This window comes from Stegostoma tigrinum, chromosome 25 (genome assembly GCF_030684315.1).
Source record: "Stegostoma tigrinum isolate sSteTig4 chromosome 25, sSteTig4.hap1, whole genome shotgun sequence".
Lineage (NCBI taxonomy): Eukaryota > Metazoa > Chordata > Chondrichthyes > Orectolobiformes > Stegostomatidae > Stegostoma > Stegostoma tigrinum.
The window spans coordinates 25,075,186-25,100,009 of NC_081378.1; the positions used below are offsets into that span (position 1 = coordinate 25,075,186).

Genomic DNA, 24,824 nt, shown 5'->3' on the forward strand with positions numbered 1-24,824 from the left:
CAAGAGAGCTAAAGTGAGTCCTATGTAATCCACTTCGCTTACAAGCATATTCTACATAAATTAAATGGGAACAGTGAAGCAGCAAATATGTGAAAGTTGTCTATTTTACAAATCTAGATGTCAATAGTGAAAAAGTTGAGTAAAACTATTCAAAAATATTGGGAGTTAGCTTTGGAAAATATCTTCTTCTGCCTTGTGCACTGTAGTTCAGACAAGTACAGTACAGTCAAACAGGTCTTCTGTTTTTGTGTGTCGCAATACGAAAGCCCAGGCTGTGGCTTCAACTATGGATGCAGTTGGGTAACACAGCAGAATTCAGACCGTTCACTATAATATGGTTCCTTGGTTGAAGAATGCATTGCATCTACAACTGCTTCATCTATCAATTCTGTTGTGCAGTGAACAGTGTTATTGCCTGTTTCCGTGTAAGCTTCTATGTTTGTCTCTGATGGAATTTCCATGCCGGGCTCCCGTGTGAGCAAAAAGAACTTAATCAGTGGGCTGACTGGCCTTCACTGGCTCCTCCTTGTTCTCTGCATCATGAGCAGTTGCATCCTATTTGAACACAACATAGTGGAAGCAGTCAGCAGTTGTGACTGTCAGCATCTTCTTTCAAACCTTCTTCACAAAGAACATGGCCTCAAAACCGTTAAATGTGCTCCAGCTTCTTATCAACGGCCACGACAGAATACAAGATCAGATGCCATCAGTAGAGATAGTAAGAACTGCTGATGCTGGAGTCTGAGATAACATGGTGTAGAGCTGGATGAACACAGCAGGCCGGGCAGCATCAGAGGAGCAGGCAAGCTCCAGACCCAAAACATCAGCTTTCCTGCTCCTCTGACGCTGCCTGGCCTGCTGTGTTCATCCAGCTCCACACCTTGTATTCGCAGATACCATCAGTAGTTGGCTTTAGGTTTCTAATCATCCACTGATGTTAGGGCCAAAGCTTGGCATGGCATTAGGAGGCAAGATTGGCAGCTTGAAGCTCTTGAGGCAAAGGATGTCAGGGTGCATGGAGTAGTGTTTGTAATGATAATAATCTTTATCTTCTTAAATTGATCAATTTGTCTATTTTCCTAATTCACTCCTCAGGAATGCAGCAGATCATGCAGGCTGTTTTATTAGTCCTATACTGTGTGGTAGTGTCTTGACATTTGAAAAGCAGCATGGCTTCATGGACTTTATCACGAGAAGTAAAAACTTTTCAGTGCTTTATGTATTGATGCAGACCATTATAGTGACACATTAATTGCTTTGCTTTTCACCACAGCACATTCATCTTTAAATATTAAAGAAGCAATTCGATAAAAGATAATAAACGAGTTTGTTTTCGTTCATGTTAAAAATGTCTTTTGGTGCATACTCGTTCAGAAATGTTGGACAGACCAGTTTGCAGCCAATCAGCTGTCATCACTAACGTAACTGCTCTATTTTCACCACTTATTACATGGAAGATAATGCCATGCTTTGTTTCACATTGATCCAGGCATTTACTTTACAGATGAATTCCTTTTGCCCAATCTCTTTGCCAGGATAACTCCCTTTTCCTTCAGGGCTGGAGCAGAGATGGGAATATTCTTTACTCAAGCTGTCTTAAATCATGGGTGCAGAACTTCTTTGAAGTTGAGATAGGCAATTTTCCTATCCTGTTCATGGGTGCCAGTGTGGAAAACTGTCCCAACATATTTAACATGTGCTTCAGGATGGCTGACAACATTCACAGTGGAATTTCCCTCTCCTTAATGAAGTCCACTTCTTGCTTTGCATCACATCTAAATTTATGTAGCGGGCAGTACTAAAAATCTACTGCTCAACATTTAATGGCTGTCATTAAAAATTAAATATTTTCAGTATTAATGCTGAGTTTGCTTTCACATTTGCATAGATGTTTTGAAGGCGATTTCTCCTCGAAACCTTCATGAGCCCTTCAGTGTTTCACAAAAATAATGATAATTAGCAGTGACAGAGATTCCTTTTTTTAACATTTAATGTAGCTCTTGACCTGCTTTCAAACTGTTTTCAAAAAATAGCTATCTTTAGTGAAACAAATAGTCAGCGTTTAAAGACATGAAGGGCCAAGCTACGTTCAACGCTGAGAAACTAATTACATGACAGCAGCCTCACACATGCACACTGAGGCATCATGACATAAATATGCAGACAAATTGTTTTCACAACAAATTGCAAAATCTGGTCACTGGTTCACTTCCAGACAACTCTTGACCCACTCCTCTTTGAATGAAATTTATCTTTCATAGGAAAGCTGAATAAGTCCAGTTTAGGGTAAACAATTTGAAGGTAGCTGTGGAGATTAACATTTTTCTGTGTTGTCAATAACTCCGGACTGGGTATAGTACTGATTGTTAAGTCTAATTAACACACAGATTTCTTCACACACAGGAAGAGGCCTACTGAACCACAGAGGAAAATCATCTCACACTTTTGACTGTTAATATCACAGAAACTAGAAATAGAGTCATATTTGGGAGTACTGAAATGATTGATTATAGCAGGCTTGCCCTCCTTAACAATAATGTCAAAGTGAATTTGGTTGGTTTTTGTGGGAAATCTGCATAAGATGCAAGGACTTATCCAATATGTGTATTCAAAGGGGAGTGTGTGCTCTTAGGGGTTCTTTTGGTGGTGTGCAGAATTAGGCCCAAAACTTTATATGCCTGGTTATCTCAGTTAAACATGCAAAATAAAAGGGTGGAATGGGGCCACATGAGCCCCTCAGTATTTTTGAAATAACAACACAGAATTTTATTATAAGATAACAAAGTGTGGAGCTGGATGAACACAGCAGGCCAAGCAGCATCTCAGGAGCACAAAAGCTGACGTTTCAGGCCTAGACCCTTCTTGATGAAGGGTCTAGGCCCGAAACGTCAGCTTTTGTGCTCCTGAGATGCTGCTTGGCCTGCTGTGTTCATGCAGCTCCACACTTTGTTATCTTGGATTCTCCAGCATCTGCAGTTCCCATTATCACTGATAGAATTTTGTTACTTTGCTTTAGATTCTGCTATGAAAATGCACCTCGTTCCTGTGAAATGAGCGAGAATGTTGCTGTCTGTTCTCCAAATTATTTTTTGAGGACCCGTTTCAGATATCCGTGAAGATACAACTGGCGTCATGATACTCTGTTACTTCCTTGTGTAAGACTGCAGTGATGTGAAAGCTGTACAATGCAGGCGGTCCATGGCACATTCAAAAGATGTAAAAAATGTTTAGTTCTTTTTCAGGAAGTTATACATTCCGTCTATTAATTTAGAAGTGTTGACTTTCTTTTCTTCTTAATGCTATTACCTTTCATAGATCTTTCTCAACAAAACAAGGTACATTCCATCTATGCTTTACCTCGGAGACCCTATGCTTGTCCTACTTCACAATCTCAATCTTTCTGGTGTAGTAGTCCCGATATAATGTTCAGAGGTTAAACCTTCTTGTTTTGGATCATGACACTTCCCTATAATACTCAATTTCTGGCACTTCATTAATCCTATGAAGAATTTTGCTGTAATGAAAATTAATAATAGAATATTGCATATAACTCTGCTTGCCACACTACAACGAGTATATGGAGGCTTTGGCAGGAGCACAGAAAAAGGTTACTAGCATGTTGTCCACTTTGGAGGGTATTAGCTATGAGGAGAGATTGGATAAACATGCTTTGTTTTCACTTGAACGTCAGAGGCTGAGGGGCAACCTCATAGATGTTTACAAAAATCTGAGAGGTACGGATTGAATTGAAAGATAGTCAAAGTCTTTTTCCCAGGGTAGAAATGTCAATTATGTGGCAACGTAGCTTTAAGGTGCAAGGGGAAAAGTTTAAAGGGGATGTAGGGGATGTGAGAACAATGTTTTTTAATCACAGAGGATGGTAAGTGGCCTGGAACACCCTGCCAGAGGAGGTGGTAGAAGCAGATACAATGTTTAAGAGGCATCTTGACAGATATATAAATAGGCAGGGAATAGAGGGATATGAACTGTATACAGGCAAAAGATTTTTAGTTGAAAAGGTGTCATGTGTTGATGCAAGCCTGATGCGCTAAAGAGCCTATTCCCATGCTGTACTTATTTTGCTTTGACAAAAAATCTCTGTAATGGTGATTCTGAAAGGAGTGCTGATTACTGGAGAAGCACAATGTCACAAGCTGTGTGTAGCCATGAGTGTCATTGGGAGCAAGACTGTGGTGAACGAGAAACCAATAACCTTGATTTGACAAGTATGACTTTTGCTGCTTAATGAATTGGCCTGACACTGCATCAAGTGCTTCCTAGTTGAAAATTTATTGCTTATTTCTTGGCATTTTATGGTTAGATTGGACTTGGGTGAGGAATGTTTGGTATTCGTGGTTAGGGAGCTTGGTAATTGGAGGAAGGCACCCCATGGTCAGTATTCAGATCATCCCTTTTTTTTGACCTGGTCTTGGGTGCACAGGACACAAATATTAAAATTTGCTGTGACACAATACTTGGGAGTACCGTCAACTGTGAGGAGGATAGTGACAACTTGAAGAGGACACAAAAAGGCTGATGCAATGGGTGGACATATGGCACATGAAATTTAACATGAAGAAGCAGCAAGGAGAGGCAATATGAAGGATTAATGATTCTAAACAGGGTGCAGGAGCAAATAATTGAAGGTGGCAGAGCAGGATGTGAAATTGGTTAATAAAATATATTATCACAGGCTTTATAACTAGATGCGTGGCATACAAGAACACAGAAGCTCTGGTGCATTTTTATAAAGCACCGGTTCGTCTTGACAGTATTGTGTCTACTGACAATTTATAAAGGATGCAAGGTATATTAGAGGGACTGTACACAATATTTACTAGAATGGCTCCAGATATTATGGTTTTAAGCTTATTTGGATAGATTGGAGAATGTGGGGTTGTTATTTGTAGCTGAGACTGAGAAGAGAGTTGTTACATGTGTTCAAAGTGATGAGGACTCTAGACAGAGGAAATAGGCATATACTATTCCTATTGTTACAAGGGTCAAGAACCAAGGCACTGATTTAAGATGAATAGCAAAACAACTAAACCTAAGATAAGGAATTTTTTATTTTTTGCTTCGTGTACGGTTGGCATCTGGAACGTACTATCTGAAGGAATTTTTGATTGCAGCTTTCAAATGTGGATTTCAAAATGGAACTGGATAATTATTTGACAAGGAAAATACTGCAGAGTTACAGGGAAAGGTGGGTAAGTGGAATTAGTTAAATTACTCTTGCAGAAAGCCAGCATGGACATGACAGATCACATCATTCACACCACTCTGTATCTTTGTAATCTTTCCTAGCCCCACTACCTTCAGGGACATCTTTTCTTGCCTAATTTGGACCTCCATTCCCAAATTTGGTTTCTTCATCAGTTGCTTCAACTGCTTTGCCTAGTGATCTGGAATCTCCTTTCTTAACCTCTCTGTTTCTCTTTGTTTATTATATTCTTTAAAACCTACTACTTTGAACAAGCTTTTGATTACTTGTCCTTGTATCACTATGCATTTAGTGTCCTATTTAGGTAGATGATACTCTTTTGAAGCGCTTTTGGACACTGAATTACAGAATAGACAACAGAGACCATTTGTCTTTTTTGATTTGCTCACCCATTTCCATTTTGCCATCTACTGCTGCTGGTCCTTCTGATATCACACTCTTCACTTGCAGAAATTCATCCGGCTCATCGCCACCAATAATGGTGAATCCAAATCCCATGTTGCTCTTCTTCAGTGATGTTGTAAGAAATGTTCCCTTCAGCTGTGAAACATCTCGGGTGAAGAGTGGTTTTTCTAAGTTGATAATGCAAAGATAAAAAGTAATTAAAAACAAGTTTGACAGATTTGTGCCATCACAGTGCTAAAGGCACTGAGAGTGTGTGGCTTTTATTTTTATTTTTAACCCTTTTGGATGGAAATTTTGAAATAACCAGTTTATCAATTTTAAAATGATTCATACAAAAATTGTTACCAATTTCATAGTTCATAATTTCGTGGAAAATTTAATAAGTAGAAATTCCCTATGTGAAAATGAAAGGGTTAAAAACAAATATTATAAGCATGCTAAAGAAGGTAACAGAGGACCACATTTCACTTCCAGTGCCTTTGACAATGAATAATAAGCTGTGATGAATAATTCCCCACTACAAATGTCTGCTTTACAACAGTGCAGCTTGACTGTTAAGTTGCACTTTGACATACCATACAGCCTGTACATTCCAGCACTGTCACTCCGATATTGAGACAGGTCATTCGTACTGCGCGACCGCTGAGGCAGAGAGCCTGGGCAGGTATGTTTGGGTCTAGGTAATGTTGATGATGAGCCTTCTACAGTTATAAAGGAGAAAAACCCTCATTCTTAGGCCTTGATCTTACGAATAATGACTATACTCTATAGAATATTGATAGTCCATGCTATTTAATTCAAAAGAACATTAATCTCCACCAATTCCACTATGTCCTAGGTTGCAGTTACAGCATCATTTCTGCTATGATTGATGCTTCAATTACATTATATTTGCTTTTATGCATTAATCCTGAAACAGTGAAAAGCCTCTTAAATATACACTTTAAACTTCAGCACGCAAGAAAGACATCACAAATAACAAAGCAGTCCAGCATGATGTCATTCATATACAGTATTATAACGGTATTACCTCTAAAACCAGGTGCTGGCATAGGGTAGGGCACTAGATCCTGCTGCAATGGACGTTGCTGCTGCAACTTCTTCTTTGCTTCAAGAACAGGATTTTCAAACTGGGTTTTTCGATTAATGTGACTAAAGCGTCATATGGAAAAACAGAAAAATAGCAAGAGCAGAAGAATGGCACAAAAAAAGCATTGAAATAGGAGTAATCAAGAGTAGGAAATATGCAAGGGAGAAAAAATCCAGGAGACAGTGAAAGGTGACAAAAAACAAAGATATATTTATTATATTGTTCAAGTATTAAGGATATCAATATATATGTACGTGTGTATGCATGTCTGAAAATTTTAGTTCAAAGAGACAATAAGTTTTCCTGTGATGCTCATCACTTTGTAATCACAATTAACAGTTACTACAACACCTATGAAACGGCTGATGCCAGAATTCACCTTAGTGCAAAGAATGAAAGCATGATGAAAAGCTGAACATTCACTGAAATTGTAGAATGAAGTAATAATTGTGACACATCACTTTGGACATACATTGAAAATTTCTACTGTGGATCTGTAATCCACTTTTTTTTCTGAATCGTTAAAAATAAGATACTCTTCAGCACACTTACTCAACATAATAGGTGCCATAGACTGGATCATTTATTTTCTCCCAACCATATGGAAGTTCTGCAATGACAGAAAGGTAATCACAGATATACATATGCACTGATAGCAGTGATTTATATACAAATTATTTCTCTCCCTTATGTCTGAAAATCCCTACTAATTGAATTAAACAGAAATTGAGAACCTAGGTGAAGTGTTAAGGCCCATTAAACAGACTGAGAAAATAAGATTTGAGAAAAATAAAGAGGGCATAAAGAAAAGCATGAACAAAAATAAAGACGTATAGCCTGGGTTTAAAGAGCTGAAAGATTGCAAAATAATTAAGTTGTTCCACAATTTTAAAAAGGTAGCATAAGTAAAGATGACGTCTGGGTTTCAAATATTTTGGGGGTATATGATGAAGCAACAGCATGTAGGTACTATAGTATGTTTGTAGTTCAGATAAAAGTTCTAGCAAAATTAAAATTTTTACACTGATATATGGAAACTCAAAAACATTGTAAATGGAATAGGATAAAGTTTAGGTTCTGGAAGTGATTCCCAATCAAATTACATGCTTCTTCCTTGTATATTGCCCACTGTTGTGAGGAAAATGCAAGGAAGAACCCAGATAGGACAGCTGCATTATGTAGTTCACGATTTTGCCCATTTAAGAAACTTGTGAATTCTCAAGTGGAAAAGAGTCATTGGCAATGAAGACAACTTGAGTCTCCCTTTGGCTGTTTCATGATGATATAGTTATTACCTGTGACAAGGATCATACAATAGGGATGTCTAGGAAAGGGTGGAAACAACTGACAGCTTTTTTATACTTAATCATTTTGTACAGATGTTGTACTTCTAATTGTGATAACATCGATAATTAGAATTTAAATTAAATTGCTCAAGGGAAGGGTAACTACATCCCACAGACACTGCGAATTGAAAATGTTGATAACATTTCCACAAACTTTAGTATTAAATCTTCAACTTAAAAATACAGTTCTGTCAACAGTTCAGTTTGTTGACATACTGTGCAATGGGTTACTGAAACTTAGAGACTATAAAGTCTCAAGCTTGATTTCTGATCTGTACTCAGTGGGTTGATTTCAACTGGGGATGCAGCTGAAGTATCATAATGGCCTCAATGCCCTTATACTAGATACTATATCAAAACAAAAAGTAAAGTTCCCACTCTGAATTGATATTTTGGTGTTTATTTTGAAAAATGCCAATGCCTGTTGGTTAGAAAAAGGAAGGACTGGAGTCAGCTGCGATTTGCTCCAAATTACACTTGAGAGTGGGATCAGAAGGCTTCTTGATGAATCACTTCCTGATAAAAGCCAGCACCCTCAAGAAAAGCCATGGAAACCACCATAAAAAGAAAACTGAATACAAAATGTCAAGCTTTTACTTTCCTTGCTAAAATTTAAAGGCTGGGCTTTAAGAAGAAACAAGTGATTTTTTTTGAGAGGCTGAATTAAATTATCTCAACTGCGAAAATCATGTTGTTAGTAAAGTGTAGAAATAACATCACAGAATGAAAACATTTCACATATGTTAATCAATAATATAATTTTATCTATTGGCCATATATGTGGTTCAGGGCTGTAAAAATCTGTTTCCTAATCAACCTGTTCAGAGGTGTAATTACACACCTCTGAAACAAGTGGGACACAAACCCAGATTTCCTAACTCAATGGTAAGGATACTATTACTGCACCACTGTATAATTATGAAGACATTAAATGAGTGATTGGTAGCTCAGTAAAGTAAATATAAAAAGATGGTGAATTGTAACACAGTTTTTGGAATCAATCCAAAATCTTTGAAGTTCAAAACATCATGCAGTACATGGATCTTGACTGGAATTTTACAAGCCCCTTAGTGGCAGGCAGGGACATGGGAAAGTTGGCAAAATGGTCTGTGGAGCTGGGCAGTGAGTTTGATTTCTTTCATGCTTTGTCAACAGAGGGAAAGCTTGCAGATGTGCTGCCTTCTGGGAGCCCAGATGATTGACTTAAGTGCTCAATTCAGGGTCGGTGTGGACTTGTTGGGCTGAAGGGCTTGTTTCCACATTACAGGGATTCTATGTTGAATCTATGATTGGTCATTAACGTGCTTCATCCTGGAGTTCCAGCCTCAGAACTGTGGTGTGCTTGCTTTAGTGTAGTGACAGCTGCTGACCTGTCATCTCCCTGATTGGGCCAGCAGCTTGTGGGGAGCACTGCTGTCTTTAATAGACTGTCACTAAAAAGATGCCTGTCTGGATCCTGCTGCTATAAAACTTACCTGGAATTGGGATAATGTGCACATTGCCTTAGCAGCTAAGATAAGAGAGTAAAGATAACACCACCTTGCTATGATCAGCAATGAATGATCAGAATATGCTCATACATGCAAATATACATGTACACACACATGTTCAGCAGCACTAAAGTGATCCTAGTTTGAAAGCAAGCTTGTAAAGGGAAAATCACATCACCAGTATGGCTACAGATTTATTTCAGCACACTGAAGTTCATCAAAATTACACTGTCTATTTAATTATCAGCCATGCACATTAATGCACACTAGAATGAGTACAACAAGCAGAGTTCAGCACAAACAATTGAGGACTGAGGGAAAATGGTGCACTCATGCCATAAATTCTTTTGCATTAATTATTACAGTTCTCAACTAGCATTCATGCAGATTAAACACAGAATTTTAAAGAATTCTCCAAAATTGAACGCTCCTATGTGAATTCTACCAATGCCATATAATTGGATAAAAAGGACAGTGTAGGTTTCAGTAAGGATATAATAATAAGTATTTTAAGTAAATTTTAATAAGTTGATCAAAAATTCATGACAAAACACCAGAAAATTATTCTAGTCCCTGCTGTGCACAAAGCTATGCTTCTTTTTGCAACCATTTTGACTCAGCATTTTTGCAGAACATTCACTTGTACGAATGCAAGGGGCTGATCCATAATAATATCGTGAGATGCATTCTGGCATAGGGATCCACAGAATGGCATTAAGAAGGTGATGAATTTTGAGCGTATTATAATTTTGTGTGCAATAGACTTGCGTTGTAAACAGGTAGCTTCATTTTTTATGTTGGGTATTTTCTTTATGCTTTATTGTAAATTGTAGAGTACAAATATATGGGAAATTCTGACTTATTATTCCATTATATTGTGACATATTGCTCAAGTTTATTAAATATTATGACTTAACTGGGAAGAGGACACCAATAATTGTGCCCCACTGTTCCACAAGCCATCACAAAATGGCTAAAATACCAACTAGACCACCAAATGACCAATCTTTCTGGCTGACTGTTAGTCAGGACAAAAAATTCACACCAGGTTGTGTCATTAACAAAAATAATACACTTAATTTTAATAAGTGGCACAGAAAAGAAAGGATTTCTAATCTATGTCTATGGGACTTAAATTATACCCCTTTAAAACCACAGATCTACCCACTCATTCATGATTAAGACAGAAAAGAGACAGACGGTTTGGTGCAGATATTTTGTTTAAAAAGAATATTGATAGGTATGCAGAATTCAAAAGAACATAAATCCAGATTCCAAGGATGGGTGAAAGCGTCTCATACGGTTAATCTTGATTTTTAGCACTAATATCATGCTGCTGACTATAATGTGATGGTCATTCTTCATTTTAACAGTTGATCCAACAGGCGTAGGTAGTTTCTTGTTTTGAAAGTTCTTGATCTTCTTTTAGACTTTGATTTTTTTTAATTACTTTCCCCATACAGAGGAAAAGATGGAGGTTTTCAGTTTGTGGGCTCTGGATGTCTCTGTTGCCGTACTGCTTTCAGCTTTTTAAACAAACTGCAACTCAACCAGAGCGCTGCTGTCAGACAGAATTTCTTTAACTCAAGGACTCTCTGCTACTCAGTGTACAAGTATTCACCTCCCTGATTCAAAATGCAACATTGTCCTGAATTGCTGAAATGCACAGCACTTGATTATTCCCAAACTAGCTTATTGTCTCAAAAAAGAAGAAAATTGTGGGCTCTTATAATGTGAGTGTCACAATGAAGTTTATTTAAACCAATTTTATTCACAAAACAGAAGTTCAGAAAAAAGATTTTTTTTCTTACTGAGGCTAAATAAGCTTAACCATTCACTATAGCAAAATAAAACAATTTAAGTTACGCTATCTTGGAAAGACTCATTGTAACAGGTGAAATATCATATGAGAACAATATGTTGTAAATGTTCTAGTCAGCTTGCCTACATGTGTCTCCTTAGTAACATTTCAAAACTTGTGTTTATTCTACTCTGCTTGTACTGTAGGAAACTGAGTCTTTCTCTTCAACTCCTGGGTCTCCCCAAGTTAAAGAAAAATGTAAATTGGTCTTTTTTCTAGTTTCTCCCCAAAATTTTATTATTCAATTAAATGCATAAAAGATTAATTGACTTGTATCCTTCTATCTCCTAGAGTTGATGGGATTGCAGCTTCATGGAGTATATGATAAAATGCAAAAGCAATTTCTCCATGAGCTGGACTGAAATTGTGAATTCAGTTGAAATTTCCTACACGCCTGTAGTGTGATTGCATGACAAATATGTTGAAACTACCCAAGTAGTCTGACTTCTGCATGCACACTGCTTTGTGGACACAGTATGTCGCTTCCACAACGGAAAGCAATTCCATTCCCTCAATACTCGGCTAGTATGTGATCACATACACTGAATTTGCAGGTCAATGCCTGCTTTCATTGCAGTATTGTAATGCTTTCATTTTGAGATATCCTACAACGTCATCTGCATCTGAGCCACAACAAAACAGATGGAAACTGGGTGACAAAGATCATCATTTGACAGCATTTACATTATACCATCCTGCAACTTGGGCACAAAAGCCATGCTGCCACATGAAATGTGAACGAGCACATAATTGGGGTGCTTAAACTATGCTTCCACCGCATGGACCATTTCAAAGGAGGTCCGTGATATGAATTCCAAGATCCGCAATGATCTCTTTTTCTTGCTTGTTTCATATTTCACACACATGTTTTTCTTCCCTGTTGGGAATAGTTGAAAAGTATTGGAAGGATTAGTAACTGGATTATCAACTTGTTTAAACTGTAATGAATGCTTCAAACATGAGTGACAATCCCTGGAAACCGATCAAGGTTGATGCTTTTAATTAACACACAATCACACTTTCATGGGAGAACAGCCTTGTTGTCTGCTATGTAGTGAAAAGAGAGGAGGAACAGAAATAGGAAAGGAGAAGACAACAAATACGGTTATTTACTGGCTACCCTGTTTGTAAGCAACTAATTTAGTGGCAAATTCAGTGGAAACATTCCTTAGTCTACGCTTGCCAAAATTCTAAACTTGCCCTTCTTCTGTCACAGATGATCACAGAATCTGTTTTGCCATAATGCCAAACAATGCTCACCATAAAATAAATAGCCCAAGAAAATTTATAAATCAAACCACGAAATATTGCATACTAACATCCACTAGTCATGCCTGGACATTCATTTACTGTCTACTTTTCATCTGTTTTTGCCTGCTTTACGTATTGTTAGTGGATGCAGCATGATTGATGAGAAGATAGTCTTGCAGGTTGACATTGAGTAGCAATAACACTCGTGGGTCTGGTTGTAAAGTGCAATATATCAGCTTGAATGGCAGCCCTCTGGCATTATCGCTGATGTAGGGGCACTCGTGGAGTGGCAGTTGTAAGAAGGTGATTGTGGCCAGTTTGAGACAGGACAGCAATTTCATGCTCCACTATGACAACCTGGCCAATTACTATTCCATCAGTCTACTCTTGGTCATCAGTGAAATGATGGAAAATGAAATCAACAGTGCTATCAAGCAAGATCTGCTCAGTGACTCCCAGCTCCGAATCTCAATACAACCTTGGTCCAAACAGGGCCAAGGAGCTGAATTCCAGAGGTGAGGTGTAAGTGACAGTCCTTGACATCAAGGTCACATTCAAGGATCCTAGTAAAACTCGTCTCATAAACACATTGGCTATAACAGCAGGTCAGAGACTATGAATAATGCAATGAGTAACTCACCTCCTGACTCCCCAAAGCCTGTCTACCAACTGCAAAACACAAGTCAGGAGTGTGATGGAATACTGGCCACTGCCTAGGTGGGTACAGCTTCAACAACACTCAAGATGCTTGACGCTGTCTAGGATAAAGCAGCTAACTTGATTGGTATTACATCCACAAACATCCATCCCCTTCACAACTGATGGTCAGTAGCAGCAGTGTGTACTATCTACAAGATGCACTGTAGAAATTCACCAAAGATTTTGGATAGCATCATCCAAAACTAAAACCACTTCCAAATCGACGGACAAGGGCAGCAGATATATGGGAATACCACCACCTGCAAGTTGCCCTCCAATTCACTCACCATCCTGACTTGGAAATACATTGCCATTCCTTCTCTGTCACCAGGTCAAAATTCTGGAATTCCCTCCCTGAGGCACTTAGGGTCAATCTACAGCAGGAAAACTGCAGCATATTCAAGAAAACAGCTTACTACCACCTTCTCAACGGCAATAAATGCTGGCCAGTCAGTGATGCCCACATCCCACTAGTCAAATAAAAAAATTGGTGCCAAGATTTTCCTACTTCCTTGACAATGAATATAGTTTTATTTGACAGATCTGTCTGTTCACCAAGCATTTTGTTGTGGATACCCATAAACATTTTTTTCCTGTCAGCGACCCTATCGAAATCTTTTACAGCAGAATCTGAGGGATTTGAATCTTGGCTGTAGACTAACTACATCTGGTCACTTACTGAATCCTGCTCTAAGCTGTACTGTAACGTCAGGGTTTCAATAGAATGTTTAAAGGTGGCCCCAATCCATGGTTTTTTCAACACCATTAATATGTCCCGAAATTGGCTTAACACATACCCCACTGTTGATCAGCAGTCATCGCAGACAGCACCATACTGGTTATGTGACCCATCTGGCTACTTCCTAAAAGCCAGTAATTAATTAACAAATACTTTAAAACTAATTTGATTCATTTTTAACACAATTGCCAGCTTGTATCCAATAATAAAGCTTTATTTTGTAATTAATGTTTGATTTCTTACCATTCTGTTCCAATACTTTTCCCCATTCCTATCCTATGCTTCTGGATGTTGAGAGCCACCATTTTGTTTCTATTAGTGGTAGGTGAGGGAATAGAATTTTCAAAAGAGGCGGGTCTCCAGCATTGAAATTACAAAATAATAAACTCACAGCTTGTAGCTGAATGACATATTTACCCAGGGACTATTTAGATAACAAATTAAAGGAAGCAGGAGGCTTCAAAGAAAGGGAAGCAGGGTCTCAAATGAGCCTGTAGACTTGATTCACTCAAAAAGAAACTCATGACAAAAGCAGGACCTAAAATAGATGGAAACACAATGTGGCTGGATGCTTTGGGGGTGAAATGGGCCTTGTGAATTTTGTGTGTAGAACACACTTGTGCTGGACTTACTGTAAATGAACATAACCATATGGGGGAAATGGTAGTCTCAGCCCCTTACATTATGTGTCTCAGAAAACTATTGACTATTGACATAAACAAAGAAAGGCAGAAAACTGAAGAAGAGAAAGGAAAGGAAAATGATGAATAGTTATTCCAGACTTCATGTTGTGCTGAGGGAGATTAGGAGGTTGGGTGCAGGTGCCCTGAAGTTTGGATATGTTTGAATAAAGCTGCTCTTAACACAATTATGATTGGTGAAGGCTGCAGAAATAGTAGTGTTAATTTCATCAAAGCAATCATTCCCTGAGCTCTCCCAATACCCAGAAACGTCAATTCTCTGATCATCTAGATTACTCACTGTACCCAATTTCTGGACAGTTCACTAACTTCCAATTCCTGAAGTCCTGTATTCTTAAATGCATATCCCATTTCTGAGGCGCAGGTAACTTTAAATACTGTAGGTTACCTTTAAATCGCACAACTTTGAGCATCTGCTGTACACTGCAGCTACTTGTCTGCAGGTTTAGCATTAGTAACATGGAAATCAACAGGTAGCATGAAGAAATTTCAAGCAATTAATAGCCAGCTTCTGCATCATAATAATCCATTTGGATGCCCAAGCACATTTTGGTCCTATATCAATTTCACAGACCAACCCTGTAAAGCAGATTGTCAATGGACTCAAAGCTTCAAAATGTCTCAATTATGATGTCAACCATGCTTTAATTAGAACAGTTTATATTTTTATGGCATCTTTATGGTAAGAAACATCCCAAGATGCTTTGCAGGAGCATTATTACAGAAGAGGAAGAACTTAAAAATCGAGCCTTTCATATTTCAATGTACAGTGCAGAATTCACCATGAATACATGATTAAGTAATAAATTATTTGGTACACTGACATTAAATTTTTAATAATTAATATACAAAGATAGATGATTAATTGGAAAAAATAAAATCACCTAATAAGCATTTTGTTTTGTACAGCAAGCTCTAAACTTACCAGTAACTTTTGATTTCTCTGTCCCTCAACCAGAGTTGTGGTAGTCATATCTGAATTGTATTCCCATTATTTTGAATAGTATTATATACAGTGAAAGGTGCTAGCTGTTAGCTGTTTTTCTATTTAACAAACATTCCTTTTCCTAGGTAAAAGCTGTTTTAACCAGACGTGAACACATTGTTTGGCAATCTGGAAGCACCACTTGACATCACCAGGAGTAAATAAGTAAGTGCGAAGAAAAGTTTTAAACTTTTGTAAAATATTTCTACAACTGCTGAGCATGAAACCATGCTCAGCAGCTAGATCATGAAGAATGCTCCAATTTTGTTCAAGTCATAATTTTTAATAATTGATGTGAAATTCTTCACATAAAAACTTCTGATGCAAGCAAAGTACTGTAAAATAATATATAATACACATGGCTGTTTAAGAAACTTAGGTGGCATAAATGATGTTTGAGAAAGAATGCTAACTGTTAGATAATGATATGACAGACATGAATAAAACAAACACATGATTATAAATATCCAAAATAATAGCCAACTGACCACGAGATGAACCACGAGTAAACAATGGAAATACAAGGAAAAAATATTTTTTGCAACCCTTTCTAGAGTTAATTTTATTGTATTCTGCAAGAAAAAAGGGATAATTCACATTACAAACAGTAAACACTTGCGAGAATTTTACCATCTTCTTTAAAACATAAGTGCAGAGTTAAATAATTGCTTTACTTAAACATATTGTTGCAACTTTTTTGCTTTTGTCTATGGCTGACCTTCCTTCCCTGGTCATGGTTGAGTTTTCTAGTTGTGGCTATTTATACTCCTCGCACTGACAGATCCACTCGTAGAATCTTGAGTTAGCATTTGGATGAAGGGTTTGAAGAGATGTGTAAACATAAATACTTACGGCCGAATGGTTCTCTCTCTCTCTTTCTACGTGTACTTGGTACCAACAAAAGTTTGGCTCAAGGGATGACTTTTAATAGATTGCAGCAAGGTAGCTGCTCTGCTACTTACGAAACCCTGAGCAAGAATCAGACTGTCTATGAACAATTCAGTACCACTTTCCACACAAACATGCTGTGCATTTATGGAAGAGATGCAGCACCCATCCAGGTGCACTCCTGCCCTGATTCAAGTGGCTCTATGCACTGATGGGAGTCTAAATCTAAAACCCTTCCAAATGGATCCAGCAATCATTGTCCTGTTGCTGGACCTTTGCAAAATCTCCAGTTTGCACAGTATCCTGCCACAAGGATGTACAACTAAATATAAATTTCCTGAATGAAGAAGTAATTCTGTGTGCCCGTAATCTTGTGCACTAAGGACTATAGGCCTCAGCTGCGAAAATGTTCTGAACTTTAAAGTATTGTAGGCAGAGGGACAGTGACATTACAGAGTCACGGAAGCTTACAGGGAAGAAATCCTTTAGTTCGGCGTGCAAGTCTTTGAAGTGGCAGACATGTTTAATCCCACATCCCTACTTTAGTCTGGAACCAAGGTCCTCATCTTCAAGTATCAGTTGAACTCTATTAAAATTATGGAATTGGCTTTCACCACTGTTTCAGGGAGAGAGCTCCAGACCTTGACAATACACTCAACATGAAGCTTTCTTATTGACACTCTAGATTTCTTAAAAATTATTTTAAAACCATATCATTTGGAAAACCACTTTAAGGTCATACCTGGAGGACAAGCAGAACAGTCAAAACTTTTGCAATCTCTCCTTATAACTGAAGACTCTGAACCCTGGTAACACCCCTCTCCATATCTTAAGTTATTTTCTTCTTTCCTGGTATGTGGATCCCACAATTTCCCACCATGCTCTGGCTGAGGCTTAAGAAGTGATTTCTAAAATCTCTGCATGACCACTTTGCTTTTTTCATCACCATTAACTATTTTGCCATGGTTTGTATGATCTGCAAACAAAATGGATATGGAGACATGAGTGATTAGAAATCTTCCCCCTTCACCTCTTTGCTGGACCTAGTAACTGGGGCATCACATTAGGGAAAATCTGGTTGATGTTTTTTGATTTTAAAAAGTAATATTCATTTAACTTTCAATTTGTTTTCCCTCACAACTTGATTAGTAATATAATTGAATACAGTTTTAAATATCAAGATATCCAAGTTTAGAAATTACTGAAGTACTTTTGCCAAAAAAATGCATTTTTTACTCAATGCCTGTATTTTCTAATCCAGTTACAGCACAAACAATTTCATATTCAGTTGTGGTAAATGCAATGGCTGCAGTTTAAATCAATACTAATGTTGCAATATTTTTCTGGTTACTTCTGACTTCCAGATGAATGAAAGAATTAGACCACACACAAAAAAGTGATTGGTTCCGTGATTTACTTGACCAACAACTACTTGAGTTGGAACGTTCTGGACAAATATTTCAGATGTAATTACTGTATTTAATTTGAAGGGTTTGAAACAAAAAAATCAGCTTGGAACCTACCAGAAGTCTGTCTGACCAGTTTTATAGTAGCAATGCAGGGTGCAGCTCTTAACAGTTGCTGTTAATATATCTTGCATTGTAAAAATGATATTACAGTATTGTTATTTATTCATTGTTTATGTAGTCTTAAGCACAATCATATAGTCAAACTCTTGCAGGAGATGACATGTGGTACTCTATTGGTTTTGGTGATAGAAAAAAAGAATCTTTGCAGGCATTGGTTAATTCAAAGTTTTAAAGTAATGGACAAAATACTTTTTCTGATGTTATTTTGGACATTAATTAGGTATTAATTAGGAATGGTATTAAGGTAATAAGGAACTGGTATTCGCTGCCCTACTTGAATGTAAAGATCATTTTATATAAATTATCATTTGCATTTGAGAATGTTTAGCCAACCGAATATAGCGGGATTCAAGCAAGGCTACAAAAATCCTTGTAAAGGTTGCAGTGTGAGGCCAGTTACTGTCTTCTTTGTTAACGTAAATATGCAAGAGAATCAGCTCTAAAACTTTAAAATTGATGTACAAACTGATAGCAGACGAAAAATAAATTTCTCCCGAAACTATGTTCCTTGGCATCCATTTTGACTTTGCAATGTCCATCACAACTGACAGTATACCCTGTCTTAACTGTTAACGTTCAATTTCAATTTACCTTCAATGTGCACCCTTATCCTTAGCATGGCTTCTTGCTCAATTCACCATCTTTTTTTTTCTACTCAATCTGTTCTGAGATATTATGGCACATCTCTGAAGCAGGTGGGACTTGAACTCATGTACACTGGCTCAGAGGTAGGGACACTACCACTGCACCACAAGGATTCGAGCTGATCCATGCAAGATGGGAAACTCATCAAGCATTGAACCACAGGCGTGAACCGATGTTCTGTCACTCCACAGTATATATCTCAATAAATGGGAAATATGCTTAATCTGGTACTTATAATATTAATGGAAATTTAATTCCCTGCTGGTGGATTTAAAGGTGGGAAGTTGGAGGCAGGCTTGTATAAGCCATAGCATAGTCCTCTTGCCACTTACTCACCTGCCAATTACCTGGATGAAACCTTATGCGAGGTGGAAGAGTTCAGGTTTCCTTGCTTTGGGCCCATTGAGGCACACTCCACACCTCCAAGATCACACCTTCCCCCTTTTACTCCCCTACTCTGTCCTCTCAAACCCATTCCCCCCAGCCCTTGCTGCCCTGCCAGCCTGACCCTGACAAAATTCCCTCTACTTACAGTAGTGTCCAAGATTTCAACAACAATCTCTATGTGTCTGTCTGGTGTTGCTGGAGCTACAGAACAGCCAGTTTACTGATTGGCCAACAGACTGGTCTATTGTGGGACTTTTGGTCCTTGCAGCCCAAAAACCAACCTCCAGCTTATTAATGGTCAAAGCAAGATTGTCAATCTACTCGTGGATAGGCTCCCCACTGATGTTTTTGCTGGGGATGGCGCAGGGTGGGGAGGAAAGGACCAAATCCAGCTTTGTTGTTTAAGATAAAGTTAAAAACTGAAGAAAAAACAAACTTTGCTGAAATAAGCATTTCTTAACCTTATTAATTGAAGGGCAATTCATTCGCAACATATACTTCGATAGCAGCTCGAAATGTTTCGACCTTCAAATCTTCAACTATTAACACGCTTTGAATTATTAATATTGAAAGGTATGTGCTGTATTAGATAATACTCATGATAGGGTTAATGTTCATATTACATTGGCTCTACCCGTTCTACTGATGTCACACGCAGTGTGTGTGTACAGACAGAGACCTACTTTTGCATTTGGAAGGTACGAATGCCTCTGTGCCAGCTCTCCAAGATCCTAGTAATAATTCCTGAACAAATGTAACTGTGTTTATTACTATTATGCAACAAATCTCTTATTATCCAAGAACTGTACAGCTTCTGCATATGTTCTATGGCAGTTTCCAACACTAACCCCTAGATAGGCCCAACATAAAGCAAAGGCGAAGGATGGTTGGTGGCAATGAACCATCTTGAACAAACCTTTTTCAGAACAACATAACTGGCAGGGGTGACAAATAGTACAAGGTACCAAGGTGGTCATCTGGAAAATGCTGCAGTATGCAGCACTCCATGAAGGAAGTATAATCTGGCTATCCTAGATCTTGTAAGTCCTGAAATGTCAAAGGAAACCTCTGAGCAGCATGGCACAAGCTTGTGCCATTTCATGTTAACAGATTCTTTTTCACTTGGTGGGGGTGGAAGTCTGGAACTCACTGCTGAGAGGATGGCCGAGTCAGAAACTCTCGCAACACTTCTGCATTTTTAAATATTAACATGCATTCCTATAGCCTCCAGGGTTATAAGTCAAGAGCTGGATAACGGAATTAATGCAGTTAGATATAGTTACATTGGTTTAAATGGCCTTCTTCTGTGCCGTAAACATTTATTGAGCCTATGAATACCACTGAAGGTTCTGACTGCTTAATTTCAAAGAAAAAAGTATTTCCTTTAATGTTCTAATCAAGCAGCTAAGATATTGGCAACAAGGTAATAAAGATATTGAGGGAGACCGGAGCAAGTCAGTCACTGACTCGGATGGATGATACAATTTGTTATTCATGGGATTAATGAAGCAAAAATTATTATGTGGAGGCATATTTGGGGTGACAAGTCAGTCTCATTATACACAGTTGGATTGAAGAGTAGCTTAATGAACGGACAGTAAGCTGACACAGTCAGGAAGGAGGGATCACATCTGGAGTAAATAGTTTGAGGGATTTGGAGGCAGAATGGGAATTGAGTGGGAATGGAGGGAAAGAGGTAGTTTTTGCTCCATGTTTTTGCTTCACAATTTGAAAGGTAGTTTTAAGGATAAATTGAAACCCAGGATTGGGGCCCCAGCACATAAGGAAGAGTGACATCACAAGAAACTCTCAAGTTCATTGGTTGGTAACAGCTATTAATTGACCATCTATTATATGGATCATTTTCGGATTGAAGGTAAATAGAAGCAATGTTTACAGCTTATAAACTAAAGCACCAGTAGGAAATTTTAAAAAATCAATTGAATAACTAAGTAAATAAAATAAAAATGCAGAGTGGGATGATGTGTTGTACCTGCATGATGTGGGAACTAGTGGACCACACTGGACCGTAGTCACCACATCTGCAGCAAGTGTTGGTTGCTTGAGGGATAACCAGTTGATGAGCTGGAGTCTGAGTTTTGAACATTGTGACACATCAGGGAGGGTGAGTGTTATCTGGATGTTCTGTTTCAGGAGGTCGTCACACCCTCAGATTAACTACCACAAATTCAGTCACTGGGCAGTCAGAGGAGGGTGTGACAACAAGCCAGGCAGTTAGAGAGATCCAGGAGGTAGTGCTGAAGGATCCTCAGGTTTTGAGCTTGTCTAACAGGTTTGAGATTCTTCCACCCTGTGTTCATGAGAGTGGGAGCTGTGGGGAGGAGGAGAAAATTGACATAGCACTGTGGTAGAGGGAGCTATTCAAGAGTGGGGAGAAAAATGTAGTTGTAAGCAATACAGTATAGACAGGGAGAGAAACACTGTTTGCTTTGGCCAGGATCGAGAATCCTGAAGGCTGTGATGCCCGGGTTCAGGATAGTTTATCTAGGCTGTATCGAAACTTGAAGTGAAAGGGAAAAGATCCAGTGTCATGGTCCATGTAGGTAACAATGATATAGGTAGAAAAATGAAGGAGATTCTGCTGAAGAAATATTATAAACTAGTGGCTAAATTAGAAAAAAGCAGAACCAAAAAGGTCATGATCTCTCAATTACTACCTGAGCCACAAGCTAATTAGCACAGGGTTAACGAGATCAAACAGATAAATGTGTGGTTGTAAGATTAGTATTGGACAAATGTTCAAATTCATGGGACATTGATACCAGTATGGAGAATGGATGGATGCCATCTGAATCATGGGGGACCAGAGTTCTGCTGAATTGCATAACTGGTGCTGTGGACAGGGCTTTAAACTACATAGCGGGGACGAGGGAGGTGTGTTCAGTTACATGGAGAACAATGGAAAAAGAATTCAAGGTGGAGGGGAGAGGGCTCAGCAGAGTTTACTGAAATTTTCAGAACAAGTTATAGGCCAGTATGGAAGGTATCAGGAATCTAACTTCAGGCACAGCACATAACAGGACAACTTTGAGAAGGGGGGCAGTCACTGCAGTCTCACAGCGCCGGGGTTCAATTCCAGCCTCAGGTGACTGTCTGTGTGGAGTTGGCATATTCTCCCCGTGTCTGCGTGGGGTTCCTCTGGGTGCTCCGGTTTCTTCCCACAATCCAAAGATGTGCAGGCTAGGTGGATCGGCCATGCTAAATTGCCCATAGTGTTCAGGGGTGTGTGGCTTATAGGGGAATGGGTCTGGGTGGGATGCTTCAAGGGGCGGTGTGGACTTGTTGGGCCAAAGGGTCTGTTTCCACATTGTAGGTAATCTAATCTAATCTCAAACTAGAAATAAAGTTTATTTAGGGTGGCACGGTGGTTCAGTGGTCAGCACTGCAGCCTCACAGCACCAGGGACCCAGGTTCGATTCCACCTCGGGCAACTGTCTGTGTGGAGTTTGCACCTTTCTCCCCATGTCTGCATGGGTTTCCTCTGGGTGCTCCGGTTTCCTCCCACAGTCCAAAGATGTGCAGGCCAGGTGGATCGGCCATGCTAAATTGCCTGTAGTGTTCAGGGGTGTGTGGTTTTTGGGGGGATGGGTCTGGGTGGGATGCTTCGAGCGGTGGTGTGGACTTGTTGGGCTGCAGGGTCTGTTCCCACACTGTAGGGAATCTAATCTAATCAAATCTAAGCTTTTATTATATCAGATACACTTCATTAATGTAAGGTTATGCTGTTAGGACTGAAAAACAGCGGCAGCTTTTGAGTGATTAACTAACAGGGTCATCAAAGGATTACACAACAGTGTTGAGTACATCAATTGTCCACTTCCCAATTGAACATCTTATTAATTTTCCCTTAAATTTTCCAACAAATATTGCCTTCAACAAATTTAATATTCCTTTAAGTGACTTAAAGACGTGATTTTCCCTAGCTGAGTTGACAATCGTATCCCTCAATGTTATTTCAGTCATCACTGGATACGTTGCATATTGTCCCCATCTGCATCAAGTATCCTATTGTATTCCCAGAGGTTCTTCAGTTCATCTTAACACTAGACGGTTTTCTGTTTTATTTTGTGATTGTTTCCTTGCATGATTGTATCCTGCATTTAATTGTGCAATTATAATGCACAAACTTAATTACTCTATCAATGTTTACAGCTGGATAATTATTTTCTATTTTTGCTATGTATGAAAGCATTTCGCTTCTGTACATTTACTGCCACTCTTTATATGTTTGGCCCGTTAATCCTTCCTTTTGCCTCATAAATTTAACCCTCCTTTGCCATCTTGTTTGCCATTTAAAGGCAATGTTACGCAGTTAAGTGCCATCTAGTTTATCAGCAAAGCTATCCCTTGTCCTAGAACATGCCTAAACATTCTCTAGTCTAAAGCTTTTATTCAATCGCATCCTTTTTTGACAATACTTTAATGCATCTATTCTGTTTCCATTGGATATAGCTAATGTGTACAATCTAAATTTACTATTCTCAAAATTGTCCACTTTTTGTAGAATGATTGGAAGATTATAATTCAACCTTTCCTTGTATAATTGATTTTGAAACTAATCATAATTTAAGATGGATTAAACTCCAATCATATCCATGTGCACGCAGGGAGCTCCCCAGCCTTGGCCTCACTAATGCATGAAAAATCCTACACCCCATCAGTTCTGAAAATTGGTCTAAATTTAAATGTTAACGTCTTTTTCATTTTCATACTCTGCCAGTTTTACTGTCTATTTTTAAAACTTCCTGTTCTGAAGTCAAATTTCATTTTTTGTTTCACAAGTTCTTATTACCCGAAGGATCAGTATTATCGGAATGAAATTGAACATGTCAAAATGGGTGGTAACAATGCCCCACTGTAATTTGATTGATTTTCCATATCATTGACTCCTAAACTCCAAACGTGTTTTAGTGAGTAAATATCAGCAAAGTTCAGTTTCAGCTCCTACATTTTTAACTGGCTTCGATTCAAATACAAGTTTCTGTTTTCACCTCCTGAAAAATTGTTGATTTCAGGTGGAGAGGCACACCTGTGTTTCTCCAATTTTTGTATTTAATATAAATTTAAAAAATCTCTCAGAATATACAACCTGGAGGATGTTCATTGTGCAGCTGATTCTTCTTAGACTGAATACTAAGTTAATTTATCCATAAATGGGTTAATTAAAAGAACAAAGAGATTAAGGGACTCTGTGGCAACCGTTGCTCGGCTCCCTTAGCTAGAATTAGTTGCTTATCCTTTTTTCTATTGCTCACAGCAACATACCAAGTAACATCATGACAGTAGGAGATGGCATCATGGTATTGTTGCTAGATTACCAATCCCGAGACACACGTAATGTTCTGTAGGATTCAGGTTCAAAACCCACCGAGGAAAAAATGGAATTTGCAATTTTAAAAAAAATCTAGAATTTAATATCTGATGATGGCCATGAAATTGTCACAAAAACTCATCTGGTCCACTGAAGTCTTTTCGAACTTGTTCTTAGATCAGATTTTCCTGA

General features: G+C 38.4%; 1 protein-coding gene across 16 annotated transcripts in view; it reads right to left on the reverse strand.

Moving 5' to 3' along the window:
- Nucleotides 1–24,824, reverse strand: part of LOC125463094 (membrane-associated guanylate kinase, WW and PDZ domain-containing protein 2) — a 545,354-nt gene that overhangs the window by 102,776 nt on the left and 417,754 nt on the right. For 12 of the 16 annotated variants that reach the window (XR_009447220.1, XM_059654586.1, XM_059654585.1 and 9 more), the window contains 4 exons: nt 7,272–7,329; nt 6,660–6,781; nt 6,205–6,330; nt 5,614–5,796 (listed from right to left, as the gene is read on the reverse strand). Coding sequence is in view for 15 of the 16 variants with exons in the window: in XM_059654586.1 (XP_059510569.1) it covers nt 5,614–5,796; nt 6,205–6,330; nt 6,660–6,781; nt 7,272–7,329 (489 nt within the window). In the remaining variant the exon portion in view is untranslated. The remainder of the gene's footprint in view (nt 1–5,613; nt 5,797–6,204; nt 6,331–6,659; nt 6,782–7,271; nt 7,330–24,824) is intronic. The other 4 variants (XM_059654599.1, XM_059654588.1, XM_059654587.1 and 1 more) reach the window with 1 other exon arrangement.